The sequence below is a fragment of the Mesoplodon mirus genome (assembly GCF_964341445.2).
Source record: "Mesoplodon mirus genome assembly, chromosome: 1".
NCBI lineage: Eukaryota > Metazoa > Chordata > Mammalia > Artiodactyla > Ziphiidae > Mesoplodon > Mesoplodon mirus.
The window spans coordinates 63465156-63489403 of record NC_138976.1 but is presented as its reverse complement, the minus strand read 5'-3'; the positions used below and the strand labels follow the sequence as shown (position 1 = coordinate 63489403).

General features: G+C 35.1%; 1 protein-coding gene across 6 annotated transcripts in view; it reads right to left on the bottom strand.

Annotated features, from left to right (window-relative positions):
* The window catches only part of NFIB (nuclear factor I B), a 231968-nt gene that overhangs the window by 6335 nt on the left and 201385 nt on the right, over positions 1–24248 (bottom strand). For 2 of the 6 annotated variants that reach the window (XM_082628021.1, XM_082628018.1), the window contains exons 9-11: positions 20626–20791; positions 17564–17646; positions 7280–7368 (exon numbers count right to left, since the gene is read on the bottom strand). The exons of 1 other annotated variant lie outside the window; for it this stretch is intronic. In XM_082628021.1, the coding sequence (XP_082484147.1) occupies positions 7280–7368; positions 17564–17646; positions 20626–20791 (338 nt within the window). The remainder of the gene's footprint in view (positions 1–7279; positions 7369–17563; positions 17647–20625; positions 20792–24248) is intronic. 3 more of the 6 variants (XM_082628019.1, XM_082628020.1, XM_082628022.1) reach the window with 3 other exon arrangements.

Below are 24248 nucleotides of genomic sequence, written 5' to 3'. Positions count from 1 at the left end.
CCCCATTTTTAAGTATCGTTATTGCCATTGGAATGATCCTATTTGCATGCAAGATGATTTCTAATGATTATTACTATTTGTAATAATCTGTATTGGAAAGCTCCCTGGCCGGCTCTTACCTAACTGCAAAGTACTCTTGTGGGCTCTCTGAGAAACACCAAATATCATAAACTGCAGGTGTCTCAATGGAATTATTCTAACTGCAAGCAACAGCACTTCATAGTAATGAAAGAGAAACATATCTGTTTCTTAACTAAGTAGGTAAATAGCCTGCTTTATTGCTACTCCTTGGGGACCAACGATTTTGAAAATAACATATCAAATCGGTAGGCCTCATTAATTTATATTCAGTTGTTTCAGGTGGGTTTTGTTATCAGGGCATGCTGGATTGCGTGTTAACTTTACTGTGTGAGTACTAGCATTTTCTAAATAAAATAATGGCATATGCTGGTGAAATATGTCATCCAATGAAAAGCACAGGGCAAGAAGAGCCCTTATGTATGGGGCCACTGCAGCTAATTACCTAATGTGTACATTATAATGTCTGTACTCTTTTAGTAAACAGCCCTTACAAAATCCTAGAAGACCCTTCAACAAGGCAATCTATATACTTGAAAGTAATAAAAACTTATTTCCTTAAAATGTTTACTTTAGACATAAGTAGGAAAAATACTCTTCCCCTAAACAGGCCAAATTAAAAAAAAAAAGAAAACCCTAAAAACTGTGTTCCATATTTTTCATGTTTTAGAACTGAAAATGGAAGATAGAGATTTACTATGAAGATGCCTAATTGTAAATAAATTACAGTACACAGATGCATATGTATCTAACAAGCTATGTAGCTGTGGGAGGTTTTAGCCCATTAAAAATATAGAATTATGAGGCTCAAAGCAGTGATTTGATCTCCTCCCACAGACTGCATGGCAGCGGAGCGGAGAATCCTACGTGTGGATTTCCATCCTCTTTCTCTAGTCTGTATTCCTTTCTATCCCCGGGCTCCTTTTCAGTGCTATTGTTACAAGTGCTACGGCTCCCCTTATTAGCATATGTGAGTCTTCAACAGCAGACAAAATTCCCTACAGAAATAGTGCTTCCAAATAGTGCCTTTCACTAGAGAAAATCACGCAGGGCATACCAAATTAAATAGAAATGTAAGTTTTCTACAAAAGCAAAATGTGATTCTTTCCCAAATGATTTTCATTGAAAAGCAAAAATCAGTGTTACTTGCACAATTTCACCTCTAAAGGACGGAACTTTTTTGTCTCAGAATTCCTAAGCATAAAATCAAAAATGATTAAGTCACTGAACATGGTTTTATGTTATGCCTGCTACTCTGTTCACATGTGCAAAAAAACCTTCCTTCTCATAAAACAAAAATTAACAAAGGAGAGAATAATTGTAGCTGTCTGCAATTTCTGAATATTCAAAATTTGTGTTCTTCAATTTCTTGAACTTTTTCTCCGTTTGTAATTTGTTATTACGTTTATTATCATGTTTACTCATTCATATGCTTTGTTATCTCAGTAAATATGACTGAAAGTTCACTGTATACCTCCTAGCAGCACTAGCAAACATGAGAATCAAAAAAGTAAGTTACTAAAGGGTGCGTTGGCCACTGACAGAGCTGATTTCTCAGGGAACTAATACATATGTAAATATGGTACTTTCCATGAAACATCTTCAAATCAAGGACTTCTTTCACTGCAAAGGGTTAACCAGCAAGGTTTACATTTGGGAATTTTCGGCATCATGTTCCTCCTTCTCCCGCAGTACAGCCAAAAATCATCTGACAGGAAACGTAAGATTAAGTTTGTCCTACCTAAGCGAACAAAGAGTGCTCTGAACAGGCCACTGGTTTACTGCAGAGCGGGAACTTTTCTAATCCTGCTGGAATCTGCAGCGCTGCTCAGAAAATATCGCGGAAAAAGTTGTTTTCTTTCCTCTAACATCTTGTCTCTGGGTCATCCCATTTTGGTCACACTGCAGATCCTGCTGCTTCTCCCATAAAGGTTAACTTAAAGCTCCAAACATAATCATGTGGAAAATGGACATTATTGATTCCTATGGTCCATTGTTCCCCTATCCTAAGTCCCTGAAGTTCAAGTTCAATCTGGAATTACATCATGTCTGGTTTCTCCTGGTTACCAGACGGCTTGAGACGTGACCACGGCTACAGAAAAAACAAACAGCCTTCTTCACGCTTCGGCTCCCCTATCGATTCAAACGTAAACTTTTTTTCTTTCTCTCAAGTATGCTTCAAGTATGGAGCATGGTTAATTTAGAGATTAAGCTCCAAATTAGATTATCTAATGGCATCTTAATGGATTGCTGACCCATTTCCTGTGGGATGGCAGCATGCAAGTCTGGCTGGAATACAATTAATTTCTTAGGAAGTCTTCTGAAGAGTTTCCTAGATAAAAAGGAAACGCTGTGTTGTGCAAATCTTTCTTTACAAACGGAGAAAGTTAGGCAAAACTGCAACAAATCCCAATGTATTTTTCAACAGCCAGATTACAGATACTGCGTGTGTGTAAACACCAGATCAAGATCATTTTTAAGAACGATCACACTTAAATTTTTGATTTCATAACAGGTGCAAATAATTTTTATGAAAATGGAGAAGTAATTCTTTTAAATAGAATATCCAAGTACAAAGAACAACACTACTTAGCAGCCCTGGTTCCCAAACAATGGTCATGTGCAGTTTTGGCTTTTGCAACTCCCCTCCTTGAACGGGATTCTTCCATTCATCTACCTTATCAGCATTTCTATCATAGTCTCAGAGTGGTTCTAGGGGCCCAGAATGGTGTGTAAAAAGTTGAACATTTTGAACACACTTTAGAGCTGACAGCTGAAAAGGAAATTCAGCACTCTGAGAATAAAACTCCCCCCAGGAACTCCAGGAACAACCCAGCTGTTGTACTGTAGTTATGTGTCAAGATAACAAACTGAAAGCAGGAAATGCTAACCTAGTGAATTTGTAGGGATGGTCTAGGTATAATGTTGAAATACAGGTTAACTATTAGCATTACGTAAAGCCCTTTAATTACATATTACCCTTATCATACATGTGCCGCATGTATACACACATATGCACATGTGTATATGCATGTACATACATACACCATTATGCATACACAGTATGCATATACACATATACATATATTTACATACAAACATAGTTTGCACCACAATATTGAAAATTATTTTGTTTAAATATTCATTCTTGAGTCGTTGAGGACATATATTTTACAAAGAAAATTTTACGGACAAAGCAGTGAAAATGGTACATGGTTGAGGACAGGGTTATGCAAACAGGCTTAGATGTATGAAATGAATGCTATTACTCCTTCCTTTTTTGCCCTCCTTCTCCTGACCAACCAGATCCAAATAATCTTTACTGGCTGCTAAATTTCTCCTGGGAAATCAAGCAACTCTCTAGAATTGCAGTAATAAACGACAATTTCTTACAAAAACATGTGTAAAGTAACTACAGAATGAAGTATTCAACTCATAGAAAGGAACTGCTAACACATGTAACATGGAAAATAGCTGATAAAAGTCTCTTCGGTGCCATTCAATTATGGCATCAGCAGAAACACAAAAATCCCTCCAATTATTTCAGTAAAATCTTCATTTATTCATTATTTCAGAGGCTGAGCAAATGGTTTGTGTAAACATATCCTTCAGTAACACACACATGTTTATTTTAGCCATCTGAAGGCTGCTGCTATGTTTATAGAAGCCATCAGACACATACAGCCACTCACTTGTGGCTTTGCCTTTTCTTGAAAGGGTTGAAGAGGGAGAAGAGGGAATGAAACAATAAATCCAGTTTCTCTTTTGCATAAAGCACTACCTCCAACGTTTTTAAATAACTTCTGTTTATGTTATTCTTGGATTGTCCTTTGGCTTTCTTGTTCATTCAATTATATTGCTCTTTCATATTTGCTAGTACAAGCTATGTTCTGGCTATAGTTTCAAGAAAGAAAGCCAGTTAGGGAGTTAACTGCTGTATTTGTTTATACCCACATAACTCACATATGTAACAGTGTAATTTGTCCACATCAGAGGACAAAGCACAGACACAACAGTACCCTTATGAACAACATAAGCAACTCATCATCACCTATTACTCGGCTAAGAGCTGAGCCCCTCCAGCCTCAAGCAGAAGCAAGCCCTCCACCAAGGGATTTCACTCTGGGTTGACTGCAGTACCTGACCTTTGGGTTAGAAAAAAATTCACATTTTCAAGACGCAAGCAACACACACACACACACACACACACACACACACACGGCTCACAAAATTCTAAGGTCAAAACAACAGAACACCTTCAGGGTTGCAACTTAATAAGTCTGTGAAAACTTTCCAACGGAGTCAGCTTTGGTTCCGAAGAGAATGTTTATACATTGTGGGTGGGGGACGCGTGGAGAGGGAGGAGGATGGAGGAAGTCTTCCAGTTTTGATTATACACACGCAGCTCCCTCAGCACTGCCATTTTCAGCCCTGAAGAAGGAGCTGCTTTGACATGGAAACACCTCTACAGAAGGATGGGCACAAAGCAGAAAAGGGGGCGACCATGGACAAGTGATTATACGAAGAAGGTAACGGCAGCAAACAACAATCCAAACAAAGCAAAACCAAAACACCTTCTTTGCTTTGTCCTTTGCCACTACAAAGTCTCCGGGGATTGCCTTTTGTTCAAAACAAAAAGCAACAACCACAACAAAAATAACGTGATATTTTCTTTATTCCATTAGGACAAAGGCAAATGATTTAATCCTCTGGTTGAATAGATAGACATTTCTCATGTATTTTTAATTTATTCAGATCATTCTAAAGTTGTAGCAGTGCCCTGAAGATTTTAGATGTCTGTTATCTGCCTTAAAAGTAGTAGTGTTACAGACATTTGTGATTTCTTTTTTCAATATCTTTTCTAGGAAAAAGAAAACTATTGAGTTTCATAAATAACTATAAGACACACACTATAAACCATGAATAAATTATGAATGTTATGCCACAGACATGACCTATTTTATGATCAAATATGGACTCCACGTGTGCCTATTTTTGATAAGTATAACAAAGCAAAGCAAATTCCTGTCGCATTTGAGCACATTTACTCTGAACTGTATGATACTTGGATTTTAAGAACGGTGAGGGTCTGTATCAGTCACAGTGTATCTGGGACTGCCCACCACAGAGATTCAATAAATACCTGTTGAATGTATGAACGTGATGCCTGCCGTTGTCAATTATGTGCCCTCTGAATCGTGATAAAAAGGGAAGAAACAAACCAAAAGCTACCTTCGTCGAGCTTTTTGAAGCACTAAGGCCATTCTACATATCATGATCTGCTAATCCAAAAAAAAATATTTTTGAGAGAAAATAAAAGAAATCTTAACTACATGAATTCCAATTTTTTTTTTCTGATTATGACCTGAAACTGATGACCACACCACTTTTTCACCAAGAAGGTGATTTGTAAGATGAACAATGCTCTCCTAAGAACTGAGTTTAGTCATCATATTAATTCACTCCAATACCTGTGTTCTGTGGTGATTCACTGTCCACTCACCTTTTCCTTTTGGGGATAACAATTTTTGAGTTGAAACATCACTACGAACTAGGTACAGTTATAGTTTAAGTCTTCAGTAATTTATATCCTTATTTCGCTTTAATGTACGTTAGCAATACTACCCAATTTTAGATAAGTAAATGTCAATCAGTAATCCACAGATTTGGAAGTTCACACAGCTATAGCCACATTTAAAAACACAAGTTCTTTCCATCTGACTCACAATTTTTTCTAAATATGTTAAGGTTTGTATGTAGAAATGGGCCATTTGGCCAACCAACAGAGCATGGAATATAAGGATAAATAAAATTAGATCCAAACATTGTGTTATCAAGTCGAATCAAATTAAATTTTAAAATACTTACTAATAAAGACTATTTAAATAAATAGTTTATCTTCTTTCATTGAGTTTATCTTCTTTTTTGTAAGTATATATTGTATTTTTTCCAAATGGAGGAATAATATAAGCTTCATGGAAAAAAATCAAAATAGGTAAAAATGTACACATTTTAAAGAGGATGTTATACTAATCTTTAAAAAGAGGAAAAGTCATATGGTATTCATTTCAGGTAGTGAATTAATAAAAAGTCAACAAGCTTTTAAAACAGAATCCAACTAATTTTCTTAATTTTTACCTGAGAAAAAAGTGGGCATTTCATTAATTTCATTCTTTGAAACTCTACTCTTCAGCAGTTTCTGTGAAGCATATGGAGATGGGCAGCACTTTTACAACTGATACCCAAGTATGTACTTTTAACACAGGGATGCTTAGTAAAGAAAGGATGACAATCATAACACAGTTGGAAAATTATGTTGGCTCTACTTTTGTTGAACTCCTTATGGGATTACCTCACTCTCTTCTGTAAATTTTTATCTCATTACATAAGATTATACCATGAATTTTAATCATGTAATTTGTCAATTTGACACAATTTATTCTTTATTGAAATAATTCATAAGAAGCTGAATTAGCACTACTTACTTTCTAAAACCCGTACATGAGACAATATCAAAACTAGTTTCGAAAATGAAGTTTTAGAATGATTTTCTCAGCCAACCAAATAAAGTCAGCTCTCAGTGATTCACATCAATGTAGAAACAGAAGTTAAAACTTGACTTAAACAAAATTCCTTCTCTAGCTATTGATTCCAACAATCCCCCCCACTCCAAAATTCATGAGTGTTGCTAATAACAGTTAAATTGACTAATCTGAAATTTTTCTTTTAGTTAGCTTTTTCCCTCTGAGAGGGGAGTAAATGAAGAGTAAAATGGCTTAAAGTTAACAGTAAAGAAAAAGAACTGAAATGAGAAGAATCTATAATATGAAAACCCCATGCTTTTTCCACAGACAGCTGAAAAAAAATCTTCCCTAAAACTGTGATTTCATTTTTCAGGTCCTAAAATCTAAGTGTCAAATCCCCTCCTCCCCATCTCCCCCGCAGTATTATAAATCGTTTACAACATTTGACAGCACTTAGGAATTCCAGTCACCAATTAGCATACGCTCTAATCTCCAATTAATTTGAAGTTGCATCTAAATGAGAAATAAAGGAAGAGGGTAGGGAGAGAAGGATGATATAGCCAAAACAACTAAAAATTTAACATATATATACTTTCTGTAAAGCTGGTTAGAAACAAACACTATAGCTCATGTAATTTTAGGTGTAAGTGTAGGGTTGGAAATAATTAAAATGTTACCTTTGCCAAGTAATTCCCAATGTATCCTCACTGGTACTGGGGTATAAATGCCTGCCGTTTTGATTCATGGTCCAGTCACAAATCCTCAGCTGTCAATTGAAACCTAGCAGTCAGATATGGATCGAGCAGTACTACAGTTTTTAGTATTTAAATGAACACATGCAAACTAGTACTGTACATGGCATTAACCTTACTTTCCCAAGAGGCAACTTAAAAAAAAAAAAAAAAGAGCAAAAGAAAACCTTACTCTGAAAAGCAAAATTCCTAGACTGTTTTTCAGGAAAAGCTATTGCAATATGCTTCTCTATTAATTAAAGCATACAAGAGAAATGAGTGCTTAGAACATAACAATTAGACATTAATTAGAGTACAAAATGTGCTGAAATAAAAGCAAACGTTAATGTTCAATAGAGAGATATATTTTAGAAAAAAAAAATTTAAAAAGCTTTTAAAAATACGTAACATACCAAATAATCTGCACTGAGTAAAATAATCAATAACTTTTAAGCATGCAGTTTGCAAAACACAGAAGACATGCAGTTTAGAGAAGGGTCCCACCTTATAAACATCCTCCCTAACTTATGTTTAGAAGCATCAAGGGATTCAGCTTTAGATGTTTACTAATTTTGTTTTATTCAAAGTGGCTTATTTTTTTTCAGACAGAGTTGATAAGAGTTTCTACTTTTATTTTAAACTCAGAGTAATGGCATTGGAAATACTTTACCACATCTGAATAGAGTGAGGAATGCGCTGAATACAAGCTGAAACGAATTCTTCCCAGATCTCCAAATCATCAGCTCTGCCCTTCAGAGGTTGTTCCAGTAACCCTATCCAGCTCTGTTTGGTTAACAGCTGCCCTACAGTGCTAGCAGATTTATTGAAAAGATATATTGCTTATTTTTATCCTTAAGAAAGTAAACTTATCTGGCTTTGGGGGGAAAAAACACACTAGAAAATCATGGTTTTTAATCTGTAGAGAGCTATGCTGTAAATTAACTGAATCTTGCATTGAAAAGATGACTTATTCAAAGCAGTCCACTAAACCTTGTTTGCTGCTTTTCAGTAAGCATTTCTAGAAGATGATGATTGGAGCCAAAGTCCCTTTAAACTCATGATAAGTTATTTTAATCCTTTCTGATAACGTTATGGCTAAAAAAAAATTGGCTATTAAGAATCTTTTCCTTTTAGACTCTAGTTTCTATACACTCTAGGTAATAGTGATTCTGGAGTTTCAGAATATTTGGTTTTGCTCATTTTTCTACAGATCTATGAGGCTCCAAAAACACCACCTAAAATTCCCCAAACATGTATTTTAATTACACTGATATTTCAGGTAAAAGTAATTTTATAAATTAAAGAACTGAAAATTAATTAATCAATTAACTAATTAAAAAGCTGAAAAAATTCCCTTAATGTAGACAGATAGATAGATTGAAAGATATGTAGATTTTGCTTAGAATATATGTCATAAATAAGACATAAATCAGTAAAGAAATTAAATTAGAATGAAAAATTTTCTTAAAATGGACCTTAATGCTTGCATAAAGGAGAAAATTTTATGGCAAGATTTTTTAAAAGTGCTCAAAAAGGAGCATCTAATCAGAAATGCAATGTCATGGGGCAACTTGAAAAATTATTTCTTCAGTAACAGTAGTCAGTTGTCTCCTTCAAAGTATATTCTTTTCAAGCAATACTATGAAAACAATCTAAAAACAGTTCAAGAAGCTTGGCTTCGTATAAAGATTACCTAAGGACCACTCATAGATTCTGCTCTAGTCCTAGTTTTGAGTCAAGTAAACATTCTGAAGAAGGGAGGCATAGAGAAGAGCTCTAGGCAGAGCACATGTTAATTCTGCTACTAATTAATTTCAGGTTAGTCTCTATGAGCCTCTCAGGTTATATTGGAGAAATTTTCATAAAGAGAAGCTATTTTCACAAAGCCAGGTGACCTAAATATCACTCACTGATTGGCTTGTTGTCTCCCAGACAACTGGGGACACTATTGTCTCCTTGGAAGAATGCATATGTAAATCAGTTAGTTTTTTGTTGTTCATGTTGCTAATTTTTTGTTTGTTTCTTTGTTAATCATCCCTCCAAAATGTCAAGTGGGCTGTCTTTAGCCACCCGTTGAACACTTAAAATCAACATACTTTTGGACTTTTCTTTTGTAACAGTAGTCTCAAAGGGATGAAACCTGACATTTTCAACCATACTTAAGGTACATATGATCAAAATATCTTCTCCCAAACAGATAATTATGCTTAAATATACAAAAAATGATCACTGAGTATATTTAATAATCTACATGCCAAAGAAATGGGCAGGATATCAATTAGTATTGAATTCATTTCCTTTCAGTTACTGAAAATATAAAATAAAATTTAAATTTATTTAGCTATTTAGATTGTGGACTGGCATTATCAACATTTCCAAAAGTTTCTGAGAAGTACTTATACCTGCTTATACGTTATAACTTACTTAACCAGGTTACTTGATCAAGAGCCTTTGAATTAATAATTAACCTCTTGATTAAGCAAAATTTTAAAGGTGATCGTGTGGACAGGGGAAACAATAAACAATTAAAATAGAAACTGTAGGGCTTCCCTGGTGGCGCAGTGGTTGAGAGTCCGCCTGCCAATGCAGGGGACACGGGTTCGTGCCCCGGTCTGGGAAGATCCCACATGCCGCGGAGCGGCTGGGCCCGTGAGCCACGGCCGCTGAGCCTGCGCGTCCGGAGCCTGTGCTCCACAACGGGAGAGGCCACAACAGTGAGAAGCCCGCGTACCGCAAAAAAAAAAAAAAAAAAAAAAAAAAGAAACTGTATATTCACTGAAAATTTCCATGATACTAATGCCTAATAAAATCAATTCCTAAGAATCTTGTTTGAATAGGATAGTCCTGACTCAGCAAATTTTGAACAGATTCTCAGGTGATGAAAGGTTAAGTGTATTTAAGCTTCTTTTTGGAACATGTTAAATATTCTTGGTATTAGTATAATTCAGAAATCCTAACCAAAATGGATTTTACTTTAGACTTTAAACGTTTAAAATAATAGGTGATAATCTTATTTAAGTTTAGGGTAGTGATTCCTCAATTTCTGTCCTGTGAGAGGGTAGGTGTTATGTAATTTAGCTATCAATTCTTTTTTTTAATTAAATTTTAAATCTTTAATTTTAAGTGGTACATAAATACATGCCTTTCATTAACATAAAAATTTTCTGCAAAGCTTCAATAACGCCCTAGTGATTTTTCCAAGTATTTTTCCTCAAAAAATAGGGAGATACTTTTTCCCCCTATAGTAATCAAGTTTAAAACACCAGGGGCAAAGTAGTTTAGAAATTTAGTTTGTTAAAGTTGTGTGTTTGTAGCAACTCGTACATTTGTAACAATACAGACTCTTTGACAGATCTGATCATATGCACATCCTCACAGAAATGCACACATATAAATAATTTTAATTCTTTAATTTATATGCATCCACAAACATAAAATAAGATTGTCTAGAAAATTAAGGTAAATTTTGTATTAAAACAATTATGCCCAGATTTCCAAAAGCAAACAGAACGTGAGGTAAGGAAGTTTAAGATTCTCCTTCAAAAAAGCTATGAGTGAAGGGATGGGGTTGAAAAAACCCAAACTAAGAAAGAAGTGAAGGTAAAGTTTTCACTGCATATATTCTTAAGATGATGTCCCTAAAATCTCTGGAATGAGAACCTTGTTCTGAGCCCAACTCAATGAGTTTCAGAAAAACAAGCATGGGGACCATCTAGTTTCCCTCAAAACTCTGCCCAAGGGGAAACACCTAAGATCTGGATCATTATCCTTGCCTACACCACACTCAAATATTCATGCAGTTAGAATCAACATTGCCTGTGATTTCAGAATAAGAGTTTGTTTATTCACATGAGGGCCCTCCATTGTTATTAACACGGGCTTTTGTTAAATGCCTCACAATTAGCTTTGGGAACAAAAGAAAGAAGGTAAGAAAATGTTCTACTTTGCTGGACTCAGCAAAGAGTACTAACAGTCCCTTATGATGACAACAGCTTTCCCTTGAACCAATAAACCATTAAACTGTAAACAGAATAATCAACACAGGTAAATTTATCTTTTTGCTTTTCTTTTTTTTAAGCTTACAGGGACCCTCAAGGGAATATCTTGAAAGGTGTGTTTTATGTTTTTTTAGTTTTCTTCATTTCTCCAGATAGCCCCCAGAGAAAAAGATTTTTTTGGGGTGGGGGTGCTTTTGGGGGTGGGGTGATTAAAAAGATTAATCCTTTGGGATTCATATTTTCCTCTTAACTCTTAGATTAGTTGATTTTTATTTTATTAATCACCTACCAGAGAGCAAATAAAATGGCCTCTGAATGAAAAGGATGTAGCTTTACTGAACAAACAAAATGGTCAAGATAAAATTGTGATACAGGTGGAGCGTGTAAACATATAAAAATGAAAAAGATATTCAAGGTCATCCTGGTACCTTAAAGTTACATCTAATATCAATTTCTGAAAACCGTGCTTCTTGATATTTAATAAACACGGTAGGATTAAGTTAAATGGGTATGCACAGTTCATGAACTAAATAAAAACTACTGACCATAAATTATAAGAACTAGAAAATGAAAAGGATTTTTTTTTTAATTTTTAAAGGGAGGTTACTTTCATCTGTAAAATTTAAGATTTCAGGGGAACTTGGAGATCATGTAGTTCAACCTCTTCATTTTTCTTTCCAAGATAAGAACAGGACAGAAAGGTTTAAAGGCCTGTCCAAGGTTAGACATGTCCTGTCATGTCACTAAAACCACACCTCCTGACTCTTAATCCCTGTTTCTCTCCCACGACACAAGTTTGCCTGTCATTATTCTTTTCCTACCCTACTCTTCATGTGCAGCTCAAGAATATTTAAGGCTAAAATGTCTATAATTATAACTCTTCGTAATTTCCTTTATTTCCCTGATTCTGCTTAGATCTTCTGAAGTTAAAAATTTCAGAAAAGAAAATTGTCTCCCTTGTGATTGCATTGACTGAAATTTAAGGTTACAGTAAACAATTTTATTTTTATATTATCTAGAATAATTTATCTGGATATTAGCCTTTGATACCCAATAAAAGTAAGTGAATGAATGGATGATAAAAGAGAGACTTTGTTTTTTAATTTTAAGAACTAGCCAAAAAGCTAAACATTTGCATAGCCATTATTTTGAGTGAAACTTCCTTTAAATGTGTTTCCTTTCCAGCTAGCATATGTGAAAGGTGACCTCTTATCCATTTACATACCTACCCAGAAGTCATGTGATAGGGTTTTACGTCAAGCTGTCAATTATGATAACAGACACAATAAGAACAGCCCAAGTGTTGATAGCCTGCTTCCTGACTTTATTGAAAAGTTTGTTGATAGTCTACTTGTGGCCTTTCAATTGCTTGCCTTTAATAAAAGATTACCTTGCCAGTGGTTTTAATGTACCTAGCTTTGGCTTTGCCATTTGTCAGGACAAATATTATAAAGGGATTTCAATGAATATCTTAGATAAACAAAAATAAAATCGTACAGAGGCAACATCTTAAAAAGGCCATTGGGTGTAACAGAAATTTTTAGTGTCATGAGAAGTCCTTTCAAATTCTAGTTTCAAATTTTTATCAAGAAAAGTGTTGAAAACATTTTCATGGAAAGTAGCCCAGTGATTGAAATTGAAATAAGAGCATCATACAATCATGCAAGAGATGTAACATGCAGAAGCCCGGGCACCAGTAAAATCCATGCAACTGTGAGAAGTAATGCAAGGACTTGAGTTGATCAGCCCATTGATTCATTAGCTCTAATAATAAGTAGCATATATAGTCAGGAGATTATAATTTTGAGATTATGAAAATAAGCCTCGTATCTTATAAACTAGAGCTGATTTGACTTTGTTGTCTCAGGGAAGGCAAAAGTGACCTCCCATTTGCTCCATCTCAAAGCTCAAATCTATATCAAAGGTTAATATGTACCTTAGCCCAACTCAATGAGTTTCAGAAAAACAAGCATGGGGACCATCTAGTTTCCCTCAAAACTCTGCCCAAGGGGAAACACCTAAGATCTGGATCATTATCCTTGCCTACACGACACTCAAATAGTAATAGTATTTGAATAGTAATCAATAGTAATTGATTTGAATAGTAATCAAATTACTTCGAATAGTAATCTTTTATTTCCAAACAAAAAGCTTCTTAGCTACAAACTTTTTTTCCAACTTGCAATAAGGGTTTTTTTTAAATACGTTGTACTGATGTATAACAGTAAGGATTTATACTTTTATTATGGCCTTACACTCGAGTATAACGGTGATCAAATTAACCAGACCTTTTTATATTACCAAACTTTCTATGACTACAAAGAAAGAAGGCCTGCAATTTAGCAAATTCATTATGAGGCTGATCAGATATGAAATTGGTGCTAACTCAAGTAAGCTGTCTCATATTTGCCATTTATACTAAAATTGTTAGACTGGATTATACAAAAATTTCTGTATTTTCTAAGCAATACCCAATACTCTGCTATATAATTCCCATATTCTTGGGGAGATGAAATTTAGGAAGTGTGGTTTCTTCATTGCCTATCATAATGAACGTGCACAGTGTGTTCAGGAAGTATAAGGAGGAAAGGAAACACCGCATTTTACTAAACTTCTGTGAAGTTAAGCCAGAGAGGAGGTCCTTGACACTTCTGAAAAAGTTCCAAATCATAAAAAGACATTTCTCAGCAGAGACTAAAGAGTTCGGTTTGCCAAAAACCCACAAGTTCTTCAAGCCACCACACCATCGTCCAATAGAAAAGTTAAAGAATGAAGTTCCAATTGAAGTTCTGATTTTAAGATTTCCCCCATGCCAATAGTGAATGCATTAAATAAGCCAATCATCTCAAAGACAGTCTAGTTCCAGACCTTGAAAAACACTCAAGATTGAGTTAAGAGATAAAGGGAAACTTTAAAGTTCTGATCAGCTGGCATGAGCTGATTATTATGACTAATTAGAGGACTCTTTTTAATGGAAAATAATCAATTGTTTTAAAGAAATCTTTTTTGAAATATTCTTCAAGATTATGTGATTTTATTTTTCAAATTCAAATGAGATATCACATTTAGAATGGTAGTGGAATTCCTGTGTCAGAAAAACTATATTTCAAGGCAGTTAGCAACCAGTAATGAACAGTAATAACCATTATAAAAAGGAGCACAGTGATGTATAATTACTAGTAACAACTGCATGTATACCAAGTTAATGGTTATAAAAGCGTATGCTTTTAGTATTCAGATTTGCCAAAATGAATGTATTACTCTTACCAGTGGAGTACAGGGTTAATTTTAATATTTCCCATCTTAATTTAAGAAGTCAGTGTCCTTGTGTGTTAGAAATAATTATGCTGAAAGCTCTGCTTTAGTGTCATTGTGTGGAAAGATTATTTATAAGATAGTCAAAATTATTCAACAATTTTAAATTTATTGTTATCTCTAATTTATGTAGGCTATATTAAAGTTCTTTTCTAAGAAAAAAATAGCACTCAACAATGCACATCAATACTTTTCATAACCTAAAAGGATAAATCTTTATAAAGCAGTCGCCAATAAACTGAAGAATGTACCTGGTGACAATATTTATTCTTAAGGGGTCATGTATATTAAAAGCTAAGGGGAATGTTTAAAAGAACTCTCTCAGACTAACACCATTGCCTTTCTAATTTTGAATTTCTCCTAGCTAATATAAAATGATTGATTACCTTTATTTCATGTACCCCTTGATTTTTCTTTCCATTCATCACTGAGTACTTTAAACCAAATGCATTTAAAACCTGCTGCTAGAAGAGTGGTGTCTTTTAAATCTTTGGAAAGTAATGAAAGGACACAGTAAATCTATCTCATTTCTGCTGTACGGAAGAATAACCTTTACTCTACTGAAGTCATTTAAACTGTTTCTGTCCCTCTGTTCCTGGACAGTAAACATAAAACTTCATCTCTAGGATTCTGTTAAAATTTGAAAGGATTAAAGTAATTGAAAGCTTTTAACTAGAGCCTTAGTTTAGTAATATACATATATAGTATGATACACATATACACTCATTTTCTGCATGCCTCAAATTGTAGCTTAGTATGAATTGGCATATAGGGCTTCTTCAATTCAAAAAGTAGCACTAATTCTTTCATTATACAGAGGACAAATTATCTGTCTGTATGGCACTTAAAACTGAACATTATATTTTTCATTATGAAGCTTATATAATTTTTCTTTAAAGATCAATACACATTATATATTCCATAAATGTGCACCATATTTGACCCATCTAATCATATTTATATTGTAAGAGGTCTTCACTTGACATTGTCTACTTAAATAACAAGTGGTGGCCTTTGATGAAAAAAGTTTGTAGTTCTAGAACTCATATATATATATATTTTTTTTCAATTAAAATGTGCTCAGAACTCTATCTACGTTAAGACTAGTATTTTCCTGATGCTCGTTACGTTTTCTTGATTTATCCTTCGACATGCGAAAGGAGAAATAACTTTTATATAATCAATTTTTGTGATCATAATTACATGAGGCTCTAATGACAGTCATAAGTTATAAATTAAAAACTTAAAGCTGCCTTAGGTTAGGACAGGAGGATGGGAAGATTGCTTCTAAATACATGAAAGTGGTTATAATATTCTAAATGTGTTTGGGCTAAAGGTTTAAATAACAGAGGCACGATTCTATGAATTAAAAGTTAACTGAAAACTAGAGACATGTCATTAAGAATGCAAGTCTCATGACAAGAATATTTCTGGAAATATGGGAAATGATTTGTAAGAGAATAAGTTTCTAAACCTATGAACCCTGCATATGTTTTTTAAAAACACAAGGAACATATACATTTGTCAAATAGAACCATATTACAGTAATTATAGCGCATTTCATATTATAGCAATTTTAGAGGTGAAAAAAAGCAACATTTCAGAAAATTATGTTGAAAAGCCAATGGCTGGCAAAACCACTAATTATTATTTGGTATTTTCATAACTGTGTACAGATGTTTTTAGTTAGCTCTCACTCTTGTTTTGTTTTGTTTTGCTTTTTTTTTAAACCTGGCAAAACATCAAGTATCTTGAATAAGCTATCATCTTTACGATTTTCTCTGAACTCTGCATGTGGTGACCTTTAATATAAGCAGTCTGCCACCTTGGCCTGCAACTGGGCAGGATTTGAAAGTTCCACATGAGGCACAGATAGGCATGATAAGCATAAACTAGGTGGACAAGTCTAGAACAAAAGAAGCTGGCATGAGTACCTGCACAGGCTCGCTACATCTGTAAAAACTCAGTTGCACATACAACTTATATTATAAATGAAGAGCAAGCTCATTAATACCAGCTCTTTCTGATTCATTATAGACATTTTTCCCTATGCAATATTTTGCACACTGTTAATTTCAAACTGCTCTGCTATCAAAACTTGAGAGCAGCAAACATATGCATCATAAAATATATTTAAATTTGGAAGTGTTTAGAATGATTTCTGTCATCCCGTAACTAGAATCGTGGGATTTCTGTATCTGTATGGTCCACGCTTTTGACTATGGCTAATTTGTTTATAAGCTACCATTAATCCTGGCTGTATATTTTCACAGTTTGGGTAAACACTTCATTTGCATTAAATTTACAGCATTAATGAGATGTGAAATTTAAAATGCTACTTGAAACATAAATGATGTAAGAAAGCAGAACCAAAAAAAGTGTTTTATCACATCTGAAATCAGTAAACCAATTTAAAGCTATTAAAATAGGAAGGATGCATCGCCTGAGATTTTAGCTTCAAAACTCATCTTCTTGGACTAAAATACCAAAATGAGGAGTAAAACATCTGGAAAATATGAAAGAGCTCAAAAAAACACAAATTGTGAATTGTGTAGTGCTCCTACTTTAATTGGCTTTTAAATCAATTGACAATTTTTGTCTTTGGAAGGTATAGGCTGGTAAGCTCTCAATAGCCAGTAAGACAGAAAAATACTCTGGCTGAAACACTGTTTATTCATGGATGTTATGAAATATGCTACAGAGAAGGAAAAGGTCTTGAGCCAATTTGAGACACCCTGTTTAGAGAGGCGAGAAACAATGGATAAATGAGAAGATATTTTGGAAAATGAAATGATCAGTTTCTTTCTCAGAAGCCCCGTGAGCCCCGTTCTGAGTCAAGATCTGAGAGGCAGCATGGAGAAAAAGCACCAATGCAAAAGCGTGGCTACACCATCACACCTGGGTGAAACTTGCCCACCTGTTGCTGATGTAGGAAGGATGGGTCTCTTGGGCTTAGTCCCACATATCGATTGGCTTGAGATGTGCCTGAGGCTGTGTAGGCTGATTAAGGAAGAACAAAAACAAAGATAAAAATTGCGAACTATCAAATGAACACCCTGTCCACGCAAATGAAACCCAGAGAAGTGGGACTTGCAACCAAAAAAAAAAAAAAAAAAAAACACACACAATGTCTTTCTCTTCTCTTTCGTGTGAGTGAATACCACTGATATAAATGACAGTTGACCTCAAGTTGACTGGTTTATCCCCCTCCCCAAAAACCTATCCAGTAACCATATCCCATCCTTTGGTGTGGGCATCTCACACATGCTCTGGTTACAGTCTTGCAGGAGTACCAAGAACTGGCTAAATAGAAGGGTCCCTTTCCTAGATGTACCTTTTTACAAGATACTGGTTGTCTAATAATGGGATAATCAATGATGGCCTGTGATTCTAAATGTAAAAGCAGACTGAAAGTCTGTCAGGAAAAAGTGAAAGCTTTAAATGATGGGATTTAAGCAGATGTGCTTGATGATATAGGATGAAAAATGTCTTACTGAAAAGTCTTACTAAAAAGAATATCTAATATTATTAACATAAAGGAGAAGGCTATTTTATTATATCATATAGAATGAATTAGCTCAGTATTTTATTTAATGTGAAAATGCTCTTAAGTTTGATAGAAATGTTTCTGAAAAAAATCATTTCTTTTCCAGAAGCACAAAAAGTCAATTTTTTCAGGTACTTTTTGGTGCAGAGCGAATTTTTCAAAGAAAACATCTCCCTAGTCCTAAAGATGTTTGTTCCTTTTCACAAAGGAAAGAACTAATGTATCTTCCCAGCACTAAGCAATCCCATTGTTCCATGTCAGAATAAACAGAAAAACTAAATTTTCATCATTTATGTTACATCTATAGGTCTGAAGAAAGCTACAATATTTGGTTTAAAACCATCAGATTAATGAGGAATCCAGACATTAATTCTTAAAAGGTGTTTTTAAAACGAATACATTAATTCTGCCATGTTCATTTGGCCGATTGAGGCTTTTTTAGGTCAACTTTTTAAAACAGTGAAGATGCTCACAATTCACCTTTTAGTTATTCCTGAATGAAGGGCTCACTCAAGAGCAGCCCTAAGCAGCCAGTGGCCCCTATTCAATCTCCAGACCTCTGGAACTCAACACACACCATTGAAGAAGAGCCTCACCCTTAGAGAGAGGACACCAAGTCTGTGCTATTTTCTTTTCAACCACGAGAAAGAGGTTTCCTTGGCCTCTGTGTTTTCCTTAATTTTTCTGATTTATGAATTCAATGGCTAATTTCTCATCAGTGGTGCCTGGGGAGGTGCAGCGACAACTTTGTTTAGAGGAAAGAAAAAAGACTCACTATATCGCTTTTGTGCAGGAGTGGAAAATGGACTGATGCAGCCATCCTTATACAACCAAAACATTCCTGTGAATATTTTATGATTTTATAAGTCAAATAAGATCTCTTTTTGATCAACCTGTATGTGGGTATAAGAACAATTCATTAACAAACAGGCTGACAGTACTCCCACAGGTGAGCTGTGATCCTTTCTGTCGGATCTTCCCTTGAATTTAATCTATTAATGTCAGTATAAGAGTAGGTACCAGAAGTTTCTGGAACTTTCAACTACTTAAAAGTCTTTGTTTTCTATTTGCTTTTATTTAAATTGTTGACTTTGTTTGCTCAAAGATGCCCAAGGCATCCACTTTTAAAATTTGGATGTAGTATTTTAGTGACTGTAATGTACATAGCTAACCTGTAGCACAAAGGATTCTTAGTCTTCCTTGACTGGGTGTCATCCATCTGTGCATTCAGGGAAGTGTTCACTAGTGTAGGACACTCTATCAACAAACTAGTTACTGAGAATTAATGATTACTGATGGGAATTACAAGCTTGTATGGTTTTATTATTTGATGGGGCCTCATGAATTTTGAGAAAGAAATGCTGAGTTCACTTTACACCCCAAGTATTGTCCGTTTTTCTTGTAGGGTTCCTTCCTAATCTTTCAGAGGCCACAAAAAAAGAGCACTTTCCAATGGCCAAGAAAGAAAGAACCAGTGGTACTTCTAAATCTCTGCAATTTCACACAGGAATTTCCAGAGCATAGGGATTTTCTTGTTCTAAAAATGAAAATAGAAGCTCTGGATTTAAGATATAAGTATAATTGATGAGAAGCATGCTAATTCCTCCTGACTGGAATTTTATCATTCCACTTTACCAATCTGTGCACACCAGCTCCAGTTCTAAAAAGCTGGCAGTTTGGATGAAGCCAATTGAAAAACTGTGTAATAACTCCTATGTACTTATGAGTGCACTCTATACAAAGAAGCAAAGGAATCATTTGGGTTATTGGTATGTGCTATGTAAATTCACTGGCTAAATCTCTGACATTTAAAATGTTATGGCCATGCTAAAAATCATAATACCTGATGCACCATAATAGGCTAAATAATCAAAAAAAATTTTTTAAGTTGCAGACAATGAAAGTGCAGGTAGCTTACATGTGCCTAATACTAAGCTCTGAAATGTTTTCTCCACCCAACATTGTGTGACTGTTTCTCACAATGACATAACCTGCAGTGATGTAAACATGCAATTATCTTACAGAGGTACTGATTCAGCCTGCCTTGTGAAAGGGCTTAATTTCTATAGGAGTGCTCCAATAACTAACAATTACCTAATCTCTCTTCGGGTGATATAAAAACCTTGTACACTGTTATGTTATTCAGTGCATTTTCAATGTATACCTTGAACAAGCAGGCATGACTTATTATTTACGGTATAGCTATTTACTCAAACAAATAAGCTTCTCCCTTTTCAAATAGGATGCACTGAGTGAAATTTGATAAGAGAGAGCTTGCGAGAGCCAGGCCACATTCATGCCTGCTAGTTCCACATAAATGAGAAATCTCCATCGGGTCGGGTAGCTGGAAAAGTTGCCATGTTTTCCACCTTGGATCAGATATCCAACGGCGCCTTTGATGGACATTTCTCATTTCCTACAGAAATACTTACTGGTTGCTGTAGGTGAAGCTGCCTCACCTTCAGTGGATGTAGTGATGGGTTTAGTATCTGTCATGGTCAGGGTCACAGGTCGCACTGCACTGGGATGGGGAGAGGGTGCCAAGACAGGAGTGAAATGGCCAGGCACTTTCCCTACTACTTGACCACTGCTGTTAGGCTACAAAACAAAAACAGAATGCCGGGTGAAACACTCCAAAAGGCAGTCGTCTCGTCCAACAACTCCACTCAGCTCACTCAGCTGAGCGGACCCCGCGTGCTGTGTGCAACCGCCACACAAGCTCTCTCAGATCTGAGTCGGAGAGGCTCGTCAGTGGTTAGTAGTCATAAGAAGCAGCAGCATTTAAAAGAAAGCCTTCAGCTTCAAAGCACTTGATACAGGTTTAGAAATCTTTACAACACCCCGAGAGCCAGGTAGAACTGATCCTTCTACTGAGTTGGACAGAAAACTCAAGTGGAGACTTCAATGCTGAGCCCGAGGCTAAAATAGAAGTCCTTACTGAGCTAGTGAGAATTAGAATCAGTGCTACCTTCTTATCTGCTCTTCATGGTCACTTCTGGCTTTCATAACACAAAATTTACCTAAATGATGATATCACTGAGACAAGGAAGACAAGAATTTCTAGGAGACCAGAGGCATCAAACTCAACAATTCCCATCATTTATAGTCAAGGCCTATTCTTTGGCATACAAAAATGCTAGCCCTTGCTCACACACAGGTGCGCTCAGAACCACACGTCAGGCAATTTCGATTCTAGAATCTCCACTTGACTTGTGACGATTTACTAATATAAGCAGGTAGAATGATATTTTAAACATTTAAAATTCCAGGGTCCACACAATGATATAAAAAGCTGAACTAGGTCCAACCCTACACCTACAAATAAAAGACTTCCAACGTAAATTAAAATGTGCTGAAGTGAAGCAGAGGGCAATCAAATATACTCTGCTTTTTGAGTTACTCTTCCATTGCTGGGCATGGAGAGTTACACAAAACATTGATTGTTGACACTTGTGAGAATTAAAGAGAAAATCTGCTAGGCAGTGATAGAAAAGATATTATTATCTGAGTTTTAGCCCCAGTACAAAAATAGTGTCCATAGTGGGAGACAAAATTCTAAGGGTACACTGTTTGAAGAAATACTGGAATGTATTTTTCTAGACAGAGAATGCTATTTTTAATTGTGCTCATGCTGGAATTCACCAGTACATAATGTACATAACAATTTGCTATGAGGGTGTTCTCCACAAATATTTAGTCTTTATAATCTGTACCACTTTTAAAGTCAAAAAAGCAATAAAACAAAATATTTATCTAAATGCCTGCACATAAATTACAAGTAGACATTTCTTTAAAGAAAAAGATAAACAGCTAAGAACACTTAACTATTAGAACTTAGAGACATGAAGTAAGTCTTAGTTGGGTGCCTCAGAGGCCACATTATTTATTCTATAAAGAAAATGAACTTTTGAATACCCTGAATATTCATCATGAGTAAATTAAGTATTTAAGTCAGGAAAACTGACCAGATTTTTTCCCCCTATGGAGGCCTAGGAGAGAGTTATATCTTAGACTAATTTTATTTAAAATATTCCATTAAATAGCATGACTGTCTCACTCTAATCGGTGTAGCAACAATGCAATTAATCTCCAAACTGCTGTGGGAAGGACAAAGCATCTCAGTTGCTCGACTTAACAGTCAAAATCAGTGAAGCCCTGGAGGATACTGGAAGGGAACAGTTGACAACAGGTCAACAAGTACTCATTTTTTTCCCGATTTTTAGAGCTAAAAAGGTGAATATCAAGAGCCCTATTTTGAAGTGCAAATTACCTGGTTTTGAGTTGAAGTTAAACATCAAAGCAGATATAATGTTCCTGCAAAAACAATTCTGCAGTTTATAATAAAGACCCAGTTTTCCTTTCAAAGGGAAAAAGCAATTTGTTTCTAAAGAAGACCATCAACGTTTGGTTATGCAACCACTGCAAAAGACTGCTTTATATATCTCCCCCAAGAAAAAAAGAGTGATCATGTTTTATCATTGGTGGTACATTCGATGGTAAAAAGCCTTTCTGTATATTGTGTTCACCAAAACAGTTTGACAGTACCTACCTGAGAGCGTGGAAGAGCAAAATAACAATATTGTCAAGAAAATACTGCCACCAAATATATTACCTTGCCCACCCTGCAAGCTTTGTCTACTGGAACTGAATCGACATAAACCAACAAACATGTTTCTCTCATTTAAAAAAAGTGAAAGTGACAAAGAAAGAATTCCCAAGCCAGTATAGACAACTTTCCTGAAACTCAGGGTCAGAAGAATGGAAGGGTTATTTCTTTTCAGTTTTCTGTTGGTTCAAACAGATGAAGCTACACTATAAAGCTTGTCTTTTAAGGTTGTTAATAGATGAACTTTCATATTGTAGATATGAAAAGAGAGACATCTTATCTGAAGATGAACAGCATTAGGAAAGGATTATCCTATTTATAGTACATTGCTCCTATTATACAAAATCCTGAGAGGGAATTTTTTTTTTTTTAATTGAGATGAGAGTAAGATGCTTCTCAGAAGCTGGGTCTTTACCTTGAAAATATGAAGAAAAACTGAGAACAATATAGGCAGATTATCACCTAAAATGCCCTCTTAACTTATAAAGAAATTGAAATATACGTAAAACAAGCACTGAATAATTAAAGAAATGCAGAACACTAAGGCCCTGATTTTAATTTGCATAATTTTTCCCCTAACAGCGCCTAATTAAGACATCAGTTAAAAAAAAAAATCCAATGGAACTCTAAGATTTTCCACACTGAATTAACGTTAAGGACTTTTAATGGATGTCTTAATTAGACTTTGTTATTCATGGAAATTCTACACAAATTAAAATCAGACCTTGTGTGCACTGTTCCCAGCTGAGTCTAGCAAAATGCTCTATGGAACTGAGACTTTTGAATCCATGCTCTGACAGCAAATTTTACTTCTAAATTGATATACCAAGATCCTACTGTTTTACTTAGTAATTATTATTACAGTCATTAAAAGTGCTACACCATTTGAACATTTTCTTCTAAAATACAAATCATTTAACTTTAAGTTCAAAATTCAAGAACAGTATGCTTAGTTTAGCATTACTAGTCAATGGAGCTAAAAGTACAGGTAACTTAATTTTAAGTAACCCAAATAGTGCTGGATATGTTGTTACTCACAAAAAAAAAAAAAAAAAAAATCAGAAGGGACCATTTTGCTCCATGTTAACAATTAAATTAAGACCAAAGGGATTTTTTTTCAGATCTTTCTTTGTTAATTCTAAATTAATATGCACATACTGTTTACTGGCATTTTAGTAAATGAACAGCATTAATGACAGAACACTTATGAAAATCCCGCAGAGCGTTAAAAATGTGATAAGAAGTGGACAGGAGTCTTGGAGGTAAAAGAGCAGAGCCAAATACCAGACCATAAGATCGAAATTACATTATAGATTTTTGATATTACGATGATTGATAGACCCAGCTTTGGCAGACTGTCTACTTGATTGTGGAAAATCCTCTTATACCAAATCCCCATGAAGTGACCTCTCCATAGGAGAAACCACATGTTTAGGGAATGAGGAAGGC